The 20,506-nt window shown below is 36.9% G+C and overlaps 1 protein-coding gene across 3 annotated transcripts in view; it reads left to right on the forward strand.

Annotated features, from left to right (window-relative positions):
- NKAIN2 (sodium/potassium transporting ATPase interacting 2) overlaps positions 1 to 9,371 on the forward strand; it is a 993,755-nt gene extending 984,384 nt beyond the window's left edge. For 2 of the 3 annotated variants that reach the window (XM_030316260.1, XM_030316259.1), the window contains 3 exons: positions 2,995 to 3,076; positions 3,761 to 3,849; positions 7,247 to 9,371. In XM_030316260.1, coding sequence (XP_030172120.1) covers positions 2,995 to 3,076; positions 3,761 to 3,785 — 107 coding nt within the window. In that variant the 3' untranslated portion in view covers positions 3,786 to 3,849; positions 7,247 to 9,371. The remainder of the gene's footprint in view (positions 1 to 2,994; positions 3,077 to 3,760; positions 3,850 to 7,246) is intronic. The other variant, XM_030316261.1, reaches the window with a different exon arrangement.
- The last annotated feature ends 11,135 nt before the right edge of the window (positions 9,372 to 20,506 follow it).

The raw sequence follows: 20,506 nt of genomic DNA on the forward strand, positions 1-20,506 counted from the left end.
TCCATCACAGTTTTTATGTGATCCTCCCCACATGGGGAGTTGTAAGCCAGCACTACCAACCCCTACACCAGATGGCTAATGAAAGCAAGCCCTAGACAAGTCAAACACTGTTCACAACACATACTAAGGACACACCTCATTTCCCTTCTGGCCTTTTCTCATGTCTTAGGAAGGTCTACATTGCTCCCAACTCAAGCTTTGTTTTCCATTTTTGGTCCTGATTCTATCCATTGGACTTGAAGATTCATCTTGGTTTCTTTTAGTTATCCTTTGATTGTAGAGTGACTACAATCTTTGGTTTGTAACTACCATCTGACCTTTTCTGCTATCCATCTCAAACCCCTGGAAACAAGCCTGAGAAATATTTCAAAATACCAATAATAATAACAATAAACCTGAGTTTAACTCGGATCTCAATTTCAGTGGAAGAGACACTAACCAGGAAATTCTAACACTGTGAATACCTCTCAGTAAACTAGTCCTTAATCAAGTTTCAATGTTGACAAGAGAAAACCCAAATAAAAGGGAATTTAGGCACTATCTGAAATTAATTTCCAATCATAGACAATAATTTCTCAAAATACAAACCTTAAATATAGTTGACATTCAATTATTGTATAGCTTTTCTGGTACCCTTTATATTAGCTAATGTATGCATACAGGCAATTCAGGAAACAAAGGAGGTTCCTTCTCTTAATTCATCTTCTGGTATGGTTCCATCGTTATCCCAAATTAAACATTTTCTGTTTCTCTTTCTCCTACACTGCATGGCTTAAAAGATTTATAAAGAAAATCCTGAATTTTTTCAGGGGCTTTTAATTTTCTTCCTCCACACCATATGTCTCACCCAGGGCTCTACATTCCTTATTTTATTTTATCCTCATACTAATTGTATGAAATAAGTATTTTAATTCCTGTTTTAAGAAATGTTAAATGATATGTCTGTGGTTACACAGCTGGCAAGTGGTCAAAGCAGTATTTGAACCTTGATCCTTTTAACACCATGGCCTTTGTTCTTATACTATTCCACTTTTGATAAGAAGAGAAATTCATCCTAGAAAAATGTGTTCTCAAGATAAAAAGAAATGAGACATTAAACCATGAAAAACATGAAACTACCTTACAGACACATTACTAAGTGAAATAAGACAATCGGGAAAGGTTCCAGTACTGTATCAATCCCACTCTGTGACATTCTAGAAAAGGCAAGCCTATGGAAACAGTACAAAGATCAGTGGTTGCTAGAGATTGGGGAAGGGATGGATAAAGGCAGAGCACAGAGGATTTTTAGGGCAGCAAAATGATTCTGTATGAGACTAACACTGTGGAGGCAGGTCATTATACATTCATCAAAAAACGTAGTTTAAAACACCAAATGTGAACCCTAATGTAAACTCTGGACTTTGGGTGATAATGATGTGTCAGTGTAAATTCATCAGTTGTAATCATGTACACTCTGGTGAGGGATGTTACTAGTGGCAGAGTTTGTTGGAGGGGCTATATAGGAACTCTTTGTACTTTCTGCTTAATTTTGCTATAAACTTAAAACAACTCTAAAAAATAAAATCTATTAAAAAATATTTCCCCATTATATAAACAGACATCATGGACTTTATGTTACTTCATACTTTCCTCCAATTTCTACCTGTAGCACCTGAATCTCACAGTTGAGGGGGGGAGAAAGAGAACAAAATCTAGTCAAAGCTAAACCAATAGAATATGACTCTAGAACAAGTAAAGATATCCACAGGCATCCTGTTTCAGTCTCTATATCCCTTTCTCTCTCCTATCATCTGTCTTGCCAGCTTTTCATCGGTTTGCCTCTTTTATCCCTACCACACAGCCTTTAAGTCCAGGAGCAGAAAAGAAAAAAATAAACACAAAACTTTTTCCCAGTATTCTTAGTATTTACTGTTTTATAGATCTGTGGGCAAGAATTCAGACAGGGCACCATGAGAATGGCTTTTCTTTGATCTCAGGGGCCTCAGCTGGGAAGACTCTATGACTGGGTTGACTAAGCAGCTTGAAGCTGGAATCATTTGGAGGCATTTTCTCTCACGTGTCCAGGCTATCAGCGGGAACCTCAGCTAGCCTATCAGTCAAAATACACATACCATTGGCTTCTTCATTGATCTTTTCACGTGGACTTGTTTGGGCACGGTGGCTGTGTTCTAAGCATCTCAAAAGACAATAGGGAAATGTATGACATCTCTATGATCTGGCCTTGAAAGCCACATAGTTTCATTTCTACCATATTCATTAAAGTAGCCACTAAGTTCTACCCAGGTTCAAGTGGAAAGGACACAGACCAAAACCACCAGAAGGGAGGAGTGTCAAGGCCACAGTGTAAGCAGATATGAAATAGGAGATATTATTACAGCCATTTTGGGTAATTTTGTTATATGTTATTATATTTTAAATATCGAAGTATGTATTGCATTTGAATGTTTGGTTAAACTTTGCTCTACATCTTTATTTCTGATTGCCTATTTCAGATTATAAAACACATAATGGCAGGCACAACCATGTTGAATTAATTTACACAAGCTCCATCATAGCACCTTGTACTTGACAATCATAGTATATAATATCATTACTAGTGCTGCAATTGCTGATAGGTACATGCACTTAAGCGATCATTATTCTTTACATTTGTAATGTGTTGCAGAAAATCTCCACACTAACCAAAAAAGACATACAGCATCTTTACTCTGCAAGAGAATTTTATTATTCCAATTAGGTCTTGGTTGCTTGAGAAGAGTACATAATTTCTTCTCCCAAGTGAATAGATTCTTGTAAAGCAATAATTGAATCTCACAGTTGAGGGGGGAAATATCACTACCCTGAAGGAACTATCTGTTTTCCTCCACAATTAGTCACTTAGGTTTTAATAGATTATTAAGCGGTTTATATTAGTAATCTGTGTGAGATCTTGATCATGAATGCTAAACTCTTTTGAAAAGTTAACTAATGAAAGCAATTGTCCCTTTTCAGTTGATTTCATAGGTGGCTTTGATTCTTATGGCTATCAAGGGCCTCAGAAGACATCTCATTTACAACTACAGCCTATGTACATGTAAGTACTTTATTTTGGAGGTATTCTATGATACTAAAAGACGATTAAGTAAGCACTGTCATGGTGCAAAATAGATGGCATGCAGCTTTCCTTCAACTACATACTTCCAGTATTTTCTCTTCTATTAATGTTGTTTTGGCTGGGATAATTCTAATAACATTTTCTTCATAATTCATTTTTAAATTTAACTTATCAGAAATGCCATTTCTAAAGTTACTTTTAGTCTTATATAAAGTATCAACTACATAGCTAAAAAGCCTTTATTAATATTTCTTTGAATACTTTAATACTTCTTTGAATGACCCAAAAGTTATATATTTTGAAAATGATATAACATTATGGGTAGTTATATGCAACTATATGTAAACTATGTGTTCTGGTTTTCCCAGGAGAGTCTCAGTTTACATAGGTTGTCCTGGTATAGTTATTACCAGTACCTCTTCTTACTCTCAAAAGTATTCTCATTTGGATGATAAATGATAGGCTATATATAGTTATATATAGTATAACCCTATAGTTATATATAGTGTTAAAAAAAACTGAGCAATAATATTCTTTATTCTTTTTCTGATGTGAAGTGAAAATTACGCCAGAAGAGTAACACTGAAATTTATCAGACCCTTAACTCTAGCACTCAAGAGAGCAGACATACAATCAGAGCCTGATTTTTATATCTGTGTTTAGGCAAATTCCCTTGGATAACAACTGATAACAAATTCTATATATCAGCATCAAGTGATATGCTGAATTGCAAGCGAAGATCAAAATAGAAAGTAAGATTCCAATTCATTTTGAAATGTGAGCTTCTCTCTTTGAAGATATGTGTTTGTCGTCATTGTCCTCCACCATTGAATCATTTTGCCTTTTAGTATTGTTAATGTCTAGGATGATAAATGGATTTGGAGTATTTCTCTTCCAAGAGATTAAAGTAATCTTTATACACCTCCTTGTAAGCTTCTCTTTAAAAGGGGAACGATCTATGCATCATGCCTGCGCTTTTCTTTGGAAGTATTTGGCAATACCACCCATAAAAAAGACCTGATCTGTTCAGAAATCCACCAATACTATATGCATTCAAAGCCTTCCCTCTGCAAACAGTGCATCACACAATCTCTTTTGTATCCCCATAACCACTGCCTTAAATCAGGGTTCATTACCTTATGTTTTCCTGTCTCTTTCTAATTTTAGTACCTCTGTCCCGTCTTCCATGTGGCTGCCAAATTACTCTTCCCAAAGTACCACTTTGACTCTTTCCCCTCCTTGTCCCCAAACTATCAGTTAATCCCTATTACCTACTAAACAAAGTCCACATTGCTTACCGTAGCTTACAAGTATCCTCTGACCTGGCCCCAATATCTTGCTGAAATATTCTCTCTTCTCTTCAACCCTTAACAACTTTTGACTCCCAACCATATGCAGCTGATGCTAGGAGATACTGGGAAAGTGTAATAATGAATAAGATCTGGCTCCTGTCCTGATGAATCTTATAATCTATTGAGGGCATTAGTAGTCTGCCATCTTACCCATTTTTTGCCGGTGAAACTAGAACTCTTGCTTTCCACCAATATGACATGTGTTTCTCTAGTTGCCCATGCTGTTCTCTTGACACCAAACATATTTTTTTCCAAGATGAAATGCCACTATCCTTCAAATTATATCTTAAAATATATATTTTATGGAAGAGTTTTAAATCTCTTTTTCCTCTGATACTTCTCTTTTTTTTTTCTTTTGCCTAGCACTATACTTGTTTTCTGTTTAGACCAAAATTTCCTGTCCTCCCAGGAAGACTTGATAGCTCACACAAAAAGTAAAATTACAAACTCTTTAAGTTCCTTACCACTCTTCCCTATATTGTATCATAGCTTTATATAAAGTGTTCTATTAAAACATAAAGGCAAAGCAATACAGGACAGTGGTTAAGAGGACCTAGAAGGCAGAGTACTAGAGATGAAATTCTTTATGACCTTGGACATACAACTTGATTTGAATAACTTTAATTATTCTCATCAAATCTAAGTCTCCTTACCTGCAAAAGAGAGATGATAGCATATGTACTTCATATAATTATTTTGAATTTATAAGTATATAAGACGTAAAACATGCCACATGGTAAATGCTTAAGAAACATAACTTAGTAGTACTGGGAACAATGCTTATGTGAACCAATATTACTCATGAAAAGACTTTATCGAATCAGAAATCAATATACTATACAATATAATATATAATATACTATATTTCATAGTATATGAAGGGATTTCCTCTGGAAACAATAGATCATATATAATATCCACCCAAATAACATGCAACAATATGTGCTCAAGAGTAGACCAGAATATCTAGAAAGCTTGTAATTGCTTATTTCTGACAATATCACATAGCATTTCTTCATCATGTAACACTTCATTGTGTTTATGAATATGAATGATCAATAAATATGATCAAGCTATAATAAGTTACATGTAACCACATATATAGGATTAGCTATCTTAGAGAATGCTAATTATACATGATCAAGTATATTGTTTCAAATCAGGCATCCATAATTCTAATGTCTTCAAAAAGGGGACCCTGCATATTTAATATCCATCATTAAATTCCTGAGGACCAAACTTACCATGATTTTATTAAATAGAAGACTTTAAATGACAAACAAAAAGTAATAAAAATACTATTTTCTTCCTTACTGCCTGGGAACACTAAAATTATGTAAGAAGTTTCAAGTCTCACTGCTCATGAAAAAAGTTGAATGTTCCATGACATTCAGATTTAGGAAGTTAGAATTAATTGCATATAACAAATGACTAGTCAAAATACTACCACTGCCCCTTCTACAAAACATCCCCTTACCGGACTTCAAGTTCTACAACACTGAGATTTTATTTTACAGATGAGGAAACTGGAGGAAGAGAAAGGAAAACAAAGGTCACACAACCTGTTAGTTGTGCCACCCCCAATTATCAACCAGTTTTCCTAACCCCTTAGTTCAGTGTTCTTTCCAAACTCTTAGCCTTTGAGTTTGCTCTGGCATTCATTATATTTTCTGATTTTTAATGTACTTAGTTGTACTTCTCACACTAACTTGGCTGCCATACCTCCAAACATGCCTGCACCCCTTCCTTTCTCTGCAACCAACTATCCTCTTCTGATTTTACATTATGCAGTAGCCTTCAACATGGTAGCCTTCAGAACCACTCATCTGACAGCCATCGCCTATTCAAACCCTGTGAAAAACCAAAAGTGACTCATGCATAAATTTCACCCCTGCTGAGAGGAAGGGACCCGAACATCTCCTATGTCTTTGTCCTTTAGGGAGTAGCTTTTCCTGTCAACCTGCCATAATAAGTCTCATAAAGTAAGAGTAATTCAACATCATGGTCCGGTTCAAGCACTTTCACTATATTATATAGCAACTGGAAATAAAAGCTGTTCCTTAGAAGGAACGCAAATGCTTAAAAAAGTAATGTGCAGTTTTAGCTGTGGGATTTCCATTATGCCCAGCAAATCCGTGGCTAAGAGCTTTGAAAACACTGCCCTGACTGACTTCCATTCACAGCCACGTTTCAGTTCCTACAGTCATTGAATAGACAGCCCTCTCTTTTTTAGTTAAGTTGGGAGAATGTTCTGTAATTCTTTAGATTATCTATCATCCATCCTAAAAGAAAAGGTTTTCATTAATTTGTTTCATATGGTTTGGTAAACTTCTTTGAAACAAATAATAGCCATGAAGCTCCCTCACAAAAACATTCCCATGTCCACAGGTTAATTTTCTAACAAAGTAGCTGTTTTGACTACCACTGACCTATGTGCCATCGCCAGTAGAGATGTGTTTGGGCTCCCGCAGTATAAACTGTGAGAATATCCCATGGTATATTAGCAACGTTTGAAAACACTGAATTCTTTTTGGCAGCCTAATTGTATAGCAATACATATTCATTTCATTTGTCCCCAGAAATGGATTTTAAATTATCATAAGTGGCCACTTTACCCAAGAGGTTACAGAGGAAAAAGAAACGGAGAGGAAAGTTGTCTCATTTTAAGCACAATTTGGGCTTGGACTTTTTTGTGTTTAATTTTTGCTTGTTCTTGTGCTTGGAGAGGTGAGAAAGATGCTGGGCTCTCCCCCTTGATTAAAAACAACTTTTCTTTCTCTCTCTTTCTCTCTACCAGGTCAAAATAATACAGATGGCCTCAGTATGTCAGCTCCTGGACCTTTCAAAGAACTTGTTTTGCAGTGGCCTCCTGCATTTTATGAAGAGCAAGAAGCAACTGAGTTTAAATATATATACATGTTAACAGAACAAACATAAAGCCTCTACATACACTGACACACACACACACACACACACACACACACGCACACACGCACAGAGGCACATACTAATTCCTCTTGGCCTCCTCTTTCTAACTGAAACAAATATGCAGGACACTCCCATCTTGGATTTCCTGAAAGTAGGCTTTTCTCCCAGGCCTTTGGAAAGTTCATAAGGAGATGTGTTGGTGCCCTCTGCTGGCCGTCACTAACTACTCTGCAGCCCAGCCAGTCGGCCTCTGTGAGCTGCAAAGTCATCCAGGGCACATTAGTTTGACAGCCCTGTCTTCTGCACTCCATACGTCTTGATAGCACCACGGCTACGTAGGCAATGTAATTGCAAAAACAAACAAAACATGCCATGATGACCTTGTAACCGAAGTCCGAAATGGCAGGTTGTTTGCCCTAAAGGCTATACCGTACATACTTGCCTTAACCCACCTAAGTTGTGCGCCCGAGTCTCAGTGCAGACCTCCCCAAGTCACTTCCTTTAGGCTAACACACTGCTATTAATTCCGAACGAGTTTGAGTCTGTGTGTTTCACGTCAAGAAACAGGACTGCATAGCTCAGCAGCTCAGTGTGTCTGTGTACAAAAACTGCCAGCTGTCAGCAAAGTGCTTTATCATTGAACCTCCATGGTGGCCAAAAACAGACAAGTGACAATAACAACAACAACAATAATCATGTTCTTTATAATTCTTAAATATGGTCTTCTGAAGGGGTTGGGTGGGACAAAGTAAAATTTATTAATCTACTAAACTCATAATCTACTGGAAGCAGAGAACAGAAATGGCTTAACTCACTGATTTTATTTACTGCACTCTAGGTGCTTTTATAAGTATCTACAAATGTCTTTTACTAACACAGAAACAGCTGTGGATTTCTATCAACAGAGGCCAACTGAATATGTATTAGCTATGTTTACTCTTTTATATCTAATTCAAATGGAAGACCCTACGTAGGTGAACTTTTTTTCCTAACTTCAGCGTACGAGATTATTTTTTGGGTGGGCGGGGGGAGCAATAGTTACCTTGGTGAAATATTTGAGATCTCTTTGTGGTATTTGGGGGATCTGTTGTGTGTTAGAGTGTATTTTAATCCTCCTGTATTATTGTGGCAGAAAAACTGTGCTGTTAACGTAGTTGGCAACAAGATGCCTTTGGAAACTTAATAGTAGGTCAATGTGTTTATGGAATATTCTGAATTCCTAGGAAATTTTGTTCTATATACTCAAGCATTATTTGGTTTTCATTAGTGGGAAACATAATTAGCTCAGGCTTATCAGGAACTCCGAAGAGTCATGTTTTTTCTTGGATCCACCTGAGATGCTAAAATCAATTTTTTTAAAACTAATACAACATCCTTCAGTGCAGTGAAATTGAGACTTGAAAAGTTACAAATTGGCATGGAGCAATGTTTTCTCTCTTGGTTTCTATGTAGTTTCTTCAGTTATTGGGTTAACCTACTTTGGACCTTAGCCCATCCAGATCTACATAAACCAGCCCCATTACTGTGTTTGCATGGATGTCTGTGAAATACACACATATACATTCAAAAACGATAAAGGAACAAAGGTTATATTGGAACATAAACAAAAAAAAAAAAAAAAAAAAAAAAAAAGGTTCCAGCACTTGTGCTTGAATTTTCTCAGTGGCTTGTATATGTTTGTCCATACATACATGTATAAAATAAATAATTGCAAACATGTCAGTGAAACCTCATATGATGATTTTATAGTGACATGCATGTTTAATGTAGGAGAAAAATATTTACCAATTTATTGTCCTCTGATTCTTAAAATTTAAATACTCTACATGCCAGAAACTATTCTAATGTGACTATTAACGTGAAAATTAAAATGAGGTTTCACTGTACATTCATGCTGTGATGAGATTCCACCTTATAGGACATGTATATGGATAGAGATTTAAGTGCACAGAGAACAAGCCCTCATATTCCTGCTTTAAGTTGCAGCCAAGCTACCACTTAATCACTACTATCATCACCACCAAAATTTTCAAAACCAGTTGTTGACTACTAAAGAGTAATTCGTGGACAGGTCTTCTTTTGGGAGCAGTGAGCACAGTAGTGTGATTATATCTGGAAAACCATCTGAGTTGTACAGCTGATTCCTCCTCAAAATCCGGTGAAGAATGCTATTTTTCTAGGCTGAGCTTTTGTTATAAACCTAATATTCAGAAGGCAAGAGTTACAATCCTGATGTGTCTTTTTTTTTTTTTGCGTTTGTTAATTCTGAATGTATTTTTAACAGAGTGATTTTTTTGACTTACTAGTGTAATTTGCATTTTAAAAATAAATGGAAAAACAATTAAGCTTCTGAGCCATCCCTGAAAGCCCCTCCTTCTCACAGTGTATCTGATTATATCATTGACAAGGAAAACCTATTAAATTTACATGAAGGCAACGCTGATGTTCTGTGCTATGCAGGAATGGATATGTCAGCAATAAAAAGAAATTGCCAGGTCATGGCACCATGTTAGCTCAGTCATAGGTAGCACGCACTTTCATTATCCCCTAACACTAAGGGATCTTTTACAAGACTGCCTGGAATAGACTTGCTGTCATTTGGGGAACTTTTTTTTTTCCTTTCAATCTGGAATTTAGAGTTAGCATCAGGCTAATAGCTGACAGAGGTGTTAGGGCACTATGTTAAAAACCTTTGCTTAACATAGGTGGGTTTTTTCTTTTTTTAAAGGTCAAATTATTTAAAATAAAATGATTTAGAATACTCATTTAGTCATTGCTCCTTTGAGGACCAATCGTTGACAACACTATAAGTGAACCATGTTGGGGTAGGGTAGGCAAGCAGAAAAGATTCACCCAAGGAATTTATGATTGCGTAACCATAATTTCAGCTGAGGTTCACTGTGTAGCTGAAAGGGAGAGAAGGTAGAGGGATCAGGCTTGGGCTGTCTCAGGCTTGGGCTGCTGTTGGGGCTCTTTCATTGCACAACCCCTAGAAGCCAAAATGCAGAAATTGATTGAAAATAAAAAAGGCTTTGAGGCAACATTCCAAGAAGCTGAAGATCAACTTGTAGAATTTGACATCCTGGCCACATGGTGAGTCTTGGAAATGATGAAGCCTGTTTTTACTTTTGTTCCCTGTGTGAAAGGTGTGTTGATATGGTTCATTGTGGATGACTGGCAGGATGTTGCTTCATACTGTGAGGTCAAATACACACATCTCAGTTGCAAAAAAAGGGATAAAAGTTAATAAAGCAACTATATATATATATATATATACCCTAAAGAAAAGATTCCCACCTCTGGAGTTCTCAAATAAGGTGTGCATTTGGTAAGTAATAAATATTATTTGTTGACGGCACCAAGATCTTCATTTGTAACTGTTGAAATCCTAATCTCTAATACAGTGAAAGAAATAGCCAACATTCCATTATACTATAACAAATGGGTCATAAACTCAGAAATACAAGCTCATTTTATGTAGGTTACATTACAGAACAAACTTTTGAGATCCAAACCCATTTATTGTAGAGACAGTAAGCTAAGGCCCACAGAGATCAAGAAATTACTCAAGACTACCATTTATTGTGAAAATGCAAATCACTCACCCTTCTACAACAAATTCCTGTATGCGTACTCTGACCAGAATAGAATAAATCAAATCCCAGGCAATGGGATTTGTCAACTGACCCTGGACTGTTAAATCAGAATGAACCCTGATAAGGAAGACTCTAAGATAGTATAAGATCATGAAATGTGTCTGAGTTATTGTGTATTAGGTTCAATATAGTCTCAATGTTAAATATGTTTTATTATCTTACAGTTTTTTATACACCAAAACTCATACCCACATGTAAATGTCGTCGACAAATTATGTTTGTTTTCAAGGTTTAGAAGTTTTTCTGTTATTTCTCGTATAATGCATTTGTGAATAGTTAATATTAGAGAGATTGAGATTACTTGAACTGTTTCATCATGAAAATACTTACCGCGATTGACAAGACTATCTTCCTTCAGACATTTGATCCATCTCTGATAAAATTTCAGCACTAAACACTTGTACTCAGAAAGCTTTGATACCAAGATCCTTACATTGTAAAACACTGAAGCCCCAGTTATTCTCACCACATGTGAATCTTTGCTTAGGATCTGTGTTCAATCCTTTTCATTTTATTACATCTTCCTTCCACTCACTCCCGAGAAAGGAAAGAACAAAATCTGTGATTGATGTATTATGTCCAATTTAAAACATGCTAGTATCCGGAAACAATCACTTTTGATAACCATAAGAGCAAAATCTCTAAGACATGTATGTGCTGTATGCCTTTTAATTCAACAAAAACTTGAACTGGATAATGCATTCCAGAGTCTCATTTACCACCGAAATCTGCAACGGTATCATGAGTTATGACTGTCAGTGACAACAAAGAAAATGATGGTGAGTTTCTCCTAAAAAGGGATAAAAGCACTTCTTTTTATATTCTTTAGAATTATAATGAAGATCATTTTTAAAAAATCCTCAAACATGGAGTTTAGATGCAAATGAGCTCAAAATTTGTATAGGTATTGAAAGTTTATTTCTATATGATAAATTCAGAGAGGAAAAATGCTGTTATAAGCCACATGTTGATGCTCTGATACAGTCCAAACCTTTATTAAAATTAATGTAAGCCTTCTCTATAATGAGAGCACAGAACTGTGGCCCCTTAGTAACAAAACAGTTATATTTTTTAACCTCTCATATGAATTTAAGCTGTAACAGCAATGGAATAAAACAACTCCCAAAAAAAGATTGCAAATTGATGCTGTCACCCCAAGGATGATGGATTGATTCAATTAATCAGCAAGTCTTTTCTAAGAGTCCTTCGGGGAGTTATTTACCAGAGGCATACCCTGTTTATTCCCCTTTTGTGTGCCTGTCATTTTTCTTCATTATTCTTCTAGTTTTACTCATTATATCCTTTGGGGATATGTTGATCTCCACGTGCAGAGAGGTTTTGCAAACTGCTGTCTAGACATAAATCTTCCAAGCTTCAAACTGGAGGCCACCAGGACACCTGAGCCTCTTGTCATTGTTATCTCAGGCTGACCGACACTCTCAGGATGAAGTCAAGCAAATGAACACGGAGTTACAAATGATAAGTCACGGGGAACTTACCAAATTTAGTAAAGATTATGAAAAATCCTCCACTGGTAAAGATGTAAAAACTTTGTGTTCCAGACACCTATGGAACTAGTCTTTGCATCTGCAAAAGCAGATCGGTAGGGCAGGGCCAGAGGGTTGAGAGGCAGGGGCCCGTGCTAACAATTAATGGAAAAACAAAACATACTCGGTGTTTGTATTGAGTGCCAAAAAGCAAATGCTCTCAGACACGAAACATTTCCATTTCCAATAGGTCAAGTAACCTGTCTATATCTTGCTATCAGGGGTGGCTACATAGTTTGTAGGACCCGTGAAAAATGCAAATGTGGAGCTCTTGTTCAAAGAGTAGAAAAAGAGTGCTACTAAAGGTACTAAAATATTAAGACTTTTCCTTCTAAAGTATTTTATTACTTATAAAACATAAGGGCAAATAGTAACATATAAATACCAACACAAAATATAAATAATAAAAAATACTTAGATGTCATAATTTTAAATAATACAATGAATACAATATTTTATTAGTGGGATATCTTGACTGATAAGATGTTTGACTCACCTTTCTATAACTTAATATTAAGTCATCAAAATGTATACTTTGAACCAATTCCTTTTTAATCAATATAAATGAAAGTGATGTCAGTCACTCTTGGCAAATGCATCACAACCTTTTATAATTTTTATGAAACTATAGTTTTTAATTTAGAGAAGAATCTCCCTGCTTCTGTCACTGTTACTAGAGCCATGAAGAATATTTTATAAACATTGACAACATTGCAGTAAATTTCTGATAAACTACTTATAAATATTAGTCATTTGAGTTAATGGTTCACAGAACAATTTTTCTAAAAAAGATTAAACTTCATAAAAAATCACTTTCATGTAAACCTGAATCAAATTTTAAAGAAAATTATAAAGGCGCCTGGGTGGCCCAGTCGGTCAAGCATCCGACTTCAGGTCAAGTCGCCATCTCACGGCTCATGGGTTCAAGACCCACGTCGGGCTCTGTGCTGACAGCTCAGAGCCTGGAGCCTGCTTCAGATTCTGTGTCTCCCTCTTTCTTTGCCTCTCCCCCACTAGCCTGCACGCCCTAGCACTCTCTCTCTCTCTTTCCCTCTGTCTTTCTCAAAAATAAATAAACGTTAAAGAAAAGTTTTAAAGAAATATTATATAATAGGATCTTAGTGTTTCCTCTGACATTTCCTGTAACTTGTTCAAGAAGCTAAAAATGGCTTCCTGGTTTCCATGTACTTAAAAACACCCACTTAAGTAATCTACTGCTATATGTTCAGTTACAAGAAAAATAATTTTAAAATTGTCTTTCTCAATAATTTGTTCTTCTGAAGCATCTTATGAAAATAGTTATCTTCCGTCTATTACTGATACTAGTCTCTACTTTTTATGTGTGAGCCCACGGATCTGTTTTTTTTACAACGTTGCTGCAGTTCTCAAAACGAGAGAGATTCCAAACTCTTTGAATAATCCCAACGGTGCTCTGATAATGCTTTATTAAACGCTGACGGGTATACGTTTACCTTATAATAATTTTCTGACGAAGCTTACTGCCCGAGCACCAGCGGTTCGTGTCCCAGCACTAAAGTCATAGTTAGCATTTGTGCAAAAGCTACAGGGACGAGGGCTTTTGGGGAATTAATAGGCAAGTTGGCCTCCCCCCAGTTCCTAGGGCTGCCAAGGGCCCCTGCTTCCCCCCAGGGGTAGAGCTGCCCCTTCTGCTGCTGTTGGGGCCACTGTCACCCCCGCCAATCTTATCCTCAGTTGGTCCCCAGCCCAGCAGCTCCTCCGACTGCCCTGAGGCAGCCCAGGCCAATTGCTCTGCAGGCTGCGTGCTGTGCCCTGGGGCCTAAGCCTGTGCCCTCCGGTATTGCTGCTAGATCACAAACATTCATGCAGGCTGTCACCCCAGGATATCTTGTCTACTCACCACATGCTCAAGAATAATATATTAAGAATTTCATGAAGAGGATAGTAGAACATTAAACCAAGCACCAGACTCCTCTGAGTGTGGGGACCATGTGCAATGAAACGTGTCATATGCCCATCCATAACGCTAGCTAGACCTGCTTGCTACAGAAGCCGAGACTAAAAAATTCTACATCTACTCCACTTCAGACTTACCCCCATTTTGTAACTGGAATAAATGGAACTGGGATAGTGCGTTTATTATTAAAAAATAGTCCTGGGATGTTTTTACTAAGAAGGAAAGGATGATTATTTCAAAAAAGAATGAAACACAAAAAGGATAGATTGGATACCTTGGACACCAAGGCTGGGAGTATTTTCAGACTTTCCAGTGAATTGGATCAAATATCTCGTTATATGCATAATTAGTCAGGTTTTTATTACACTTCTATTAAAGAAAGAGTTTTGTCATGATGATTGAAATCCATTATGGTGCTAGGGCACTAACATTTCATGGCTACAATTCAATCTAGTTCTGCAGGTTTAAGAATAAATTTCAAGAATAACAACAAAGGTTTTTTCTAAATCCTTCCCACTAAAATTTTAAAATAAGAACTGTTGAGGTAAGGCATAGTATGTATCCAATATATTTAAAGTAGGATGGATATATTGTGGAAATGCATTTAGAAACTGAAAATATACCTAATTATACTGCATCATGAATCAAGACACCATGTGTTAAAAGAGTAAATTGAAATAACTATATTTTATGTAATTAAGAGATTTTTTTCCCTTCATATTTCTGTATGTGGACATATATTGGAAGCACTAGAGTAGCAAAGTCCCCTCCTTACTCCATTTTCCATTTTTAACAATATGCAGTATAAGATGACATTAAAGCTATAAGTGCCACACAGTACTCTCCTGGTCACAGCATCTAAGTGACAGATCCAAATCTCACAACACAATCTGTCTGCAGAGCCCACAGTTCTAACCTCTAGGAAACAAAATAAATCTCCAGAGAGCAGTATGCAGATGTGAGTAGCTATGTTTCCCTTTGATGTCAAAGAAGATCTGTCTCTGATTATAGTGACTTTTTATTCATGCATTCACAGAATATGTCATTCTTACCTTATTCGAACAACTTCCTTCCATCCACAACACCTCCCCAAACACTTTCCATTGAGACATGAAATGAGATTTCTTAACAATTACGGCTGTCAGGCAGAGGGTGGACTTCAGGGGAAGACTCTGGAATTATTCCTCCCTTAGGGTCACCATGTCTTAAATGTGGTCCTATCACGACCATAGGGTCTCTCTCACCAACATCCGTTCCCTGTCTGTATAGAGAGAAATGAAAGCACAGTAAATCTTGGTAAACATGGTCAACTCTGAAGGAAAACAAGACACTTGTAATATATTGTGTTTATAAATTCCCCTCTCCGTAAGTCCCACTTTGGTTGTGCTTGACATTTAAAATTGAAACAGAGAAGCGCTGAGCTAAAGTGAAAAGGGATATGGATGGGCAGTAAACTAGGACTTGTTATGTAATTGTTGCCAGTGTCATTCATTCTTACAGACAGAATTTAATATCACCACAAAAAGTCACATCATCCTAAAGATTTAATATGAAAGATTCCTTTTATATTAAAAGGCAAAACAAAAACTGAAGGAATTTCCTACATTTTTCCACCATTCATGCCAAGTGTAGTGGTATTTCCTCATCAAATATCTATTGGCAATTTCTACTTCTTAAATGGCGTACATTTACAGTTAAAAGCCAGGTATGGGAACAAAAAGAAAAAATGCATTTCCTAAAAACAAACAAAAAAAATATTGCCCACTGATTTATCTTTTCTTATATTTTTCTCATAAAAGTCAACAACATTTTATATATATTATTGATTGTTAGAGGGTCGTTGCAAATTTTCTTCATTCTTGCTTTGGTTGACAATTTGTATTGAAGGAGATGGAAGCACATACAATTGATATGACTCTCAAATAATTCCAGGTATAAATCATTGTATTAGTTTCCTGTTGCTGTGGTATCAAGTTACCACAACTTGGTGATTTAAAACAACACAAACTTTTTAAGATATTAAGATATGATTCTCGAGATCGAAAGTCCCAAATAGGCTTCATTGGACTAAAATCAAGGTATCGGTAGTATTTCATTACTTCTAGAAGCTTGAGAGAAGAATCCATTTCTTTCCTTTTTCCAAATTTGAAAGACTGCTTTCATTCTTTGGTTAGAGTCCTTTTCGTCCATCTTCAAAGTCAAAAGTGTGACATCTTCAGATCTCTCCTTGACTCTATGACCTCTGATTTTATCATCACATCTCTCTCTGACACTGACCTTCTTGCCTCCCTCTTATAAGGACCCTTTTGATTATGTTGGATAATCCAGGATAATCTTCCCATCTCAAAATTCATATATTAATCACATCTGCCAAAGGACTACAAAACCTTCTTTGTTACATAAGGTAAAATATTCACAAGTTTCAGGAATTAAGGCCTGGACATTTTTGGAGGGACATTATTCTACCTACCATAATCACCTAAGTGTCTACCCAGGCACTACTCACACCCCCTGAGGTAAGATGTTCTTTCTGAGAGTCAGCATTTCTAATTGCTGATATATAATATGTAGGATATTAAAAATCTTCAAAGAATTCACAGAACTACTTTTTTTTTAAAATTTTTTTGATGTTTATTTATTTTTAAGAGAGAGACAGAGCATGAGCAGAGAAGGGGCAGAGAGAGAGGGAGACACAGAATCCGAAGCAGGCTCCAGGCTCTGAGCTATCAGCACAGAGCCTGATACAGTGCTCAAACTCACAAAATGCAAAGCTCATGACCTGAGCTGAAGTCGGATGCTTAACCAACTGAGCACCCAGGTGCCCCATAGAACTACTTAACTAAGCTCAAATCCTCTGTTTTCTAGCAATAGAAGTTAGAGTCTTGAGGGCACCTAGGTAGCTCAGTCAGTGAAGCTGCCGACTTGATTTTGTCTCAGGTCATGATCTCCCAGTTCCTGAGTTTGAGAGCCACATCCAGGTCTGTGCTGACAGTGCAGACCCTGCTTGGGTTTCTCTCTCTCTCTCTCTCTCTCTGCTCCTTCCTTGCTAGTTCTGTCTCTCTCTCTCTCTCAAAATAAATAACCTTTAAAAAGTTAGGGGGCGCCTGAGTGGCTTGGTCGGTTAAGCATCCAACTTCAGCTCAGGTCATGATCTCACGGTCTGTGAGTTCGAGCCCCGTGTCAGGCTCTGTGCTGACAGCTCAGAGCCTGGAGCCTGTTTCAGATTCTGTGTCTCCCTCTCTGCTCCTCCCCTGTTCACGCTGTCTCTCTCTGTCTCAAAAATAAATAAACATTAAAAAAAATTCAAAACAAAAAGAATCCTGGAATTGTAAGGTTGGACAGAATCTTTCAGACGAATGATTCACCTCCTTTTTAACACAAGAGATTGTTGCGTCTTAGGCTGCTGACACCCAAATGGAAGAGTTCAGTGAGATTTCCAGAGCATGTGAGATTGCTTTTTTCCACTACATCATATTGTTGCTAATAATTTGTAAAATCCAACTCATTTTTAATAAATCACCTCTAATGACTGTGATTGAAAAAAGAAAAGTCTCCAGAAAAGATTAGCTGGAATCTATCCACTTTGTGAAATTTTTATAGGAGTTTCTATAATAGTATATAATTCATTGATTTGGATTCACATCAAGTTAGAAAAATATTCCTAATGACATTGCACTTTTTTCACAGAAGCATAATATAAGTTGATTTTTAAGTATTTATTAAATAAAAATAATAAATGCACATATTAAAAAATAAAGACTACAGGGGCGCCTGGGTGGCTCAGTCAGTTGAGCATCCGACTTCGGCTCAGGTCATGATCTCGCAGTCCGTGGGTTCGAGCCCCGCGTCGGGCTCTGGGCTGATGGCTTGGAGCCTGGAGCCTGCTTCCGATTCTGTGTCTCCTTCTCTCTCTGCCCCTCCCCCATTCATGCTCTCTCTCTGTCTCAAAAATAAATAAAAACGTTAAAAAAAATTTTTTTAATAAAAAAATAAAGACTACAGAAATTTATAAAATGGCCAATAAAAGTCATTCTCCTCATACACTCATCTTATTTCCTCTCTGTAAAGTAGTCTTTTCACGTATGTCCTTCCAAAAAAGACATTGGCTTATAGAATGGCATATGTACATAATGTTCTGCGTATGAACTTTAAAAATGTACAGAAGTGAAGCTTTGTACATACTGAATTTTACTTTTGTTCACTTACTAATTTATCTATGCCAATCTACCTCATTATTTTTAATAGATGTAGAGTGTATTCTAGTACGTGAATCAACATTATTTACCTAACTACTCCCCTATGGGTCAACAGAAGAAGGATTCAAAAGTTTTGTTTTGTTTCAGTTTGTTTGACAATGCATTATTTTTATTTATTTCAGAAAAGGTCACATGTGCACTTCGTTCAGAATTAAAAAGGTCTAACAAGGGTATGAACTCCTGTTATTTAAACCTGACTTCTCCTTTTGAAGACAGCCAAATACATTCTTCTGAGGGCATCTTGCTTTTTTTCACTTCAAAACTGCAGGCGTACCTGCTTTATTGTACTTCCTTTATTGCAGTTTGTGGTTTTTTGTGCCATACTGTGTTTTTTACAAACTGAAAGTTTGTGACAACACCGCATGGAGCAAGTCTATAGGCGCCATTTTTTCAACAGCATTTGCTCACTTCATGTCTCCATCACATTTTAGTAATTCTCGCAATGTTTCAAACTTTTTCACTATTATTATATTTCTTATGGTCATCTGTGATCAGTGTTCTTTGTTGTTACTACTGTAATTGTTTTGTGGAGCCACGAACTGTGCCCATATAAGATGGTAAACTTAATAAATGTTGTGTGTGTGATGACTGCTCCACCAACCAGCTGTTCCCTGTCTCTCTGTCACCTCCTCCTCAGGTCTCCCTGTTCCCCCGAAACACAACAGTATTCAAATTAGGCCAATGATAACCCTGCAATAGCCTCTAAGTGTTCAAGTGAAAGGAACAGTCGCTATTCTCTCAATTTAAATCAAAAGCTTGAAATGATGAAGGAAGGAATGTGGAAAGAAGTGAGGAAGGGAGGTGGAAAGAGGAGACAGGCTGACAGCTAGGCCTCTTGCACAGAAACAGTGAGCCAACTTGTGAATGCAAAGGGGAAGTTCTTGAAGGAAATTAAAAATGCACCTTTAATGACTACACCAGTGATAAGAAATCAAAACAGCCATATTGCTGATATGGAAAAAGTTTTAACGGTCTGTTTAGAAAATCAAACCAGCAAAAACATTCTCTTCAAAGTCTAACCAAGAGAAAGTCTCTATGCAGTTTCATGAAGACTGAGAGAGGTGGGGGAGCTGCAGAAGAAAAGTTTGAAGCTAGCGGAGGTTGGTTCCTGAGATTTAAGGAATGAAGCCATCCCCATAACACAAAAGTGCAAAGTGAAGCAGCAAGTGCTGATGTAGGAGTGGCAGCAAGTTATCCAGAAGATCTAGCTGAGAAAATTGATGAAGGTGGCTACACTAAACCACAGGTTTCCAATGTGGATTAAACAGCTTTAAATTGAAAGAAGATGTTATTTAGGACTTTCATAGCTAGAAAGGACAAGTCAGTGCCTGGCTTCAAAGCTTCCAAAGACAGACTGATTCTCTCATTAGAGGCTACTGCAGCTGATGACTCTAAATTGAAGTCAATGCTCATTTACCATCCTGAAATCCTAGGGCCCTTAAGAATAAATCTATTCTGCCGGTGTTCTATAAATGGAACAACAAAGCCTGGATGATCGCACCATCTGTTTACCACGTGGTTTACTGAATATTTTCAGCCTTTTGCTGAGAGCTACTGCTCAGGAAGAAAAAAAGATTACTTTCAAAATACTGCTCACAATGCACTTGCTTACCAATGAGCTCTGATGGAGATGTACAACAAAATTCATACAGTTTTCATGCCTGTTAACACAACATCCATTCTAAAGCCTACAGATCAAGGAGTAGGTTCAGCTTTCAAGTCTTATTATTTTAA

The sequence above is a fragment of the Lynx canadensis genome, chromosome B2 (assembly GCF_007474595.2).
Source record: "Lynx canadensis isolate LIC74 chromosome B2, mLynCan4.pri.v2, whole genome shotgun sequence".
Taxonomy (NCBI): domain Eukaryota; kingdom Metazoa; phylum Chordata; class Mammalia; order Carnivora; family Felidae; genus Lynx; species Lynx canadensis.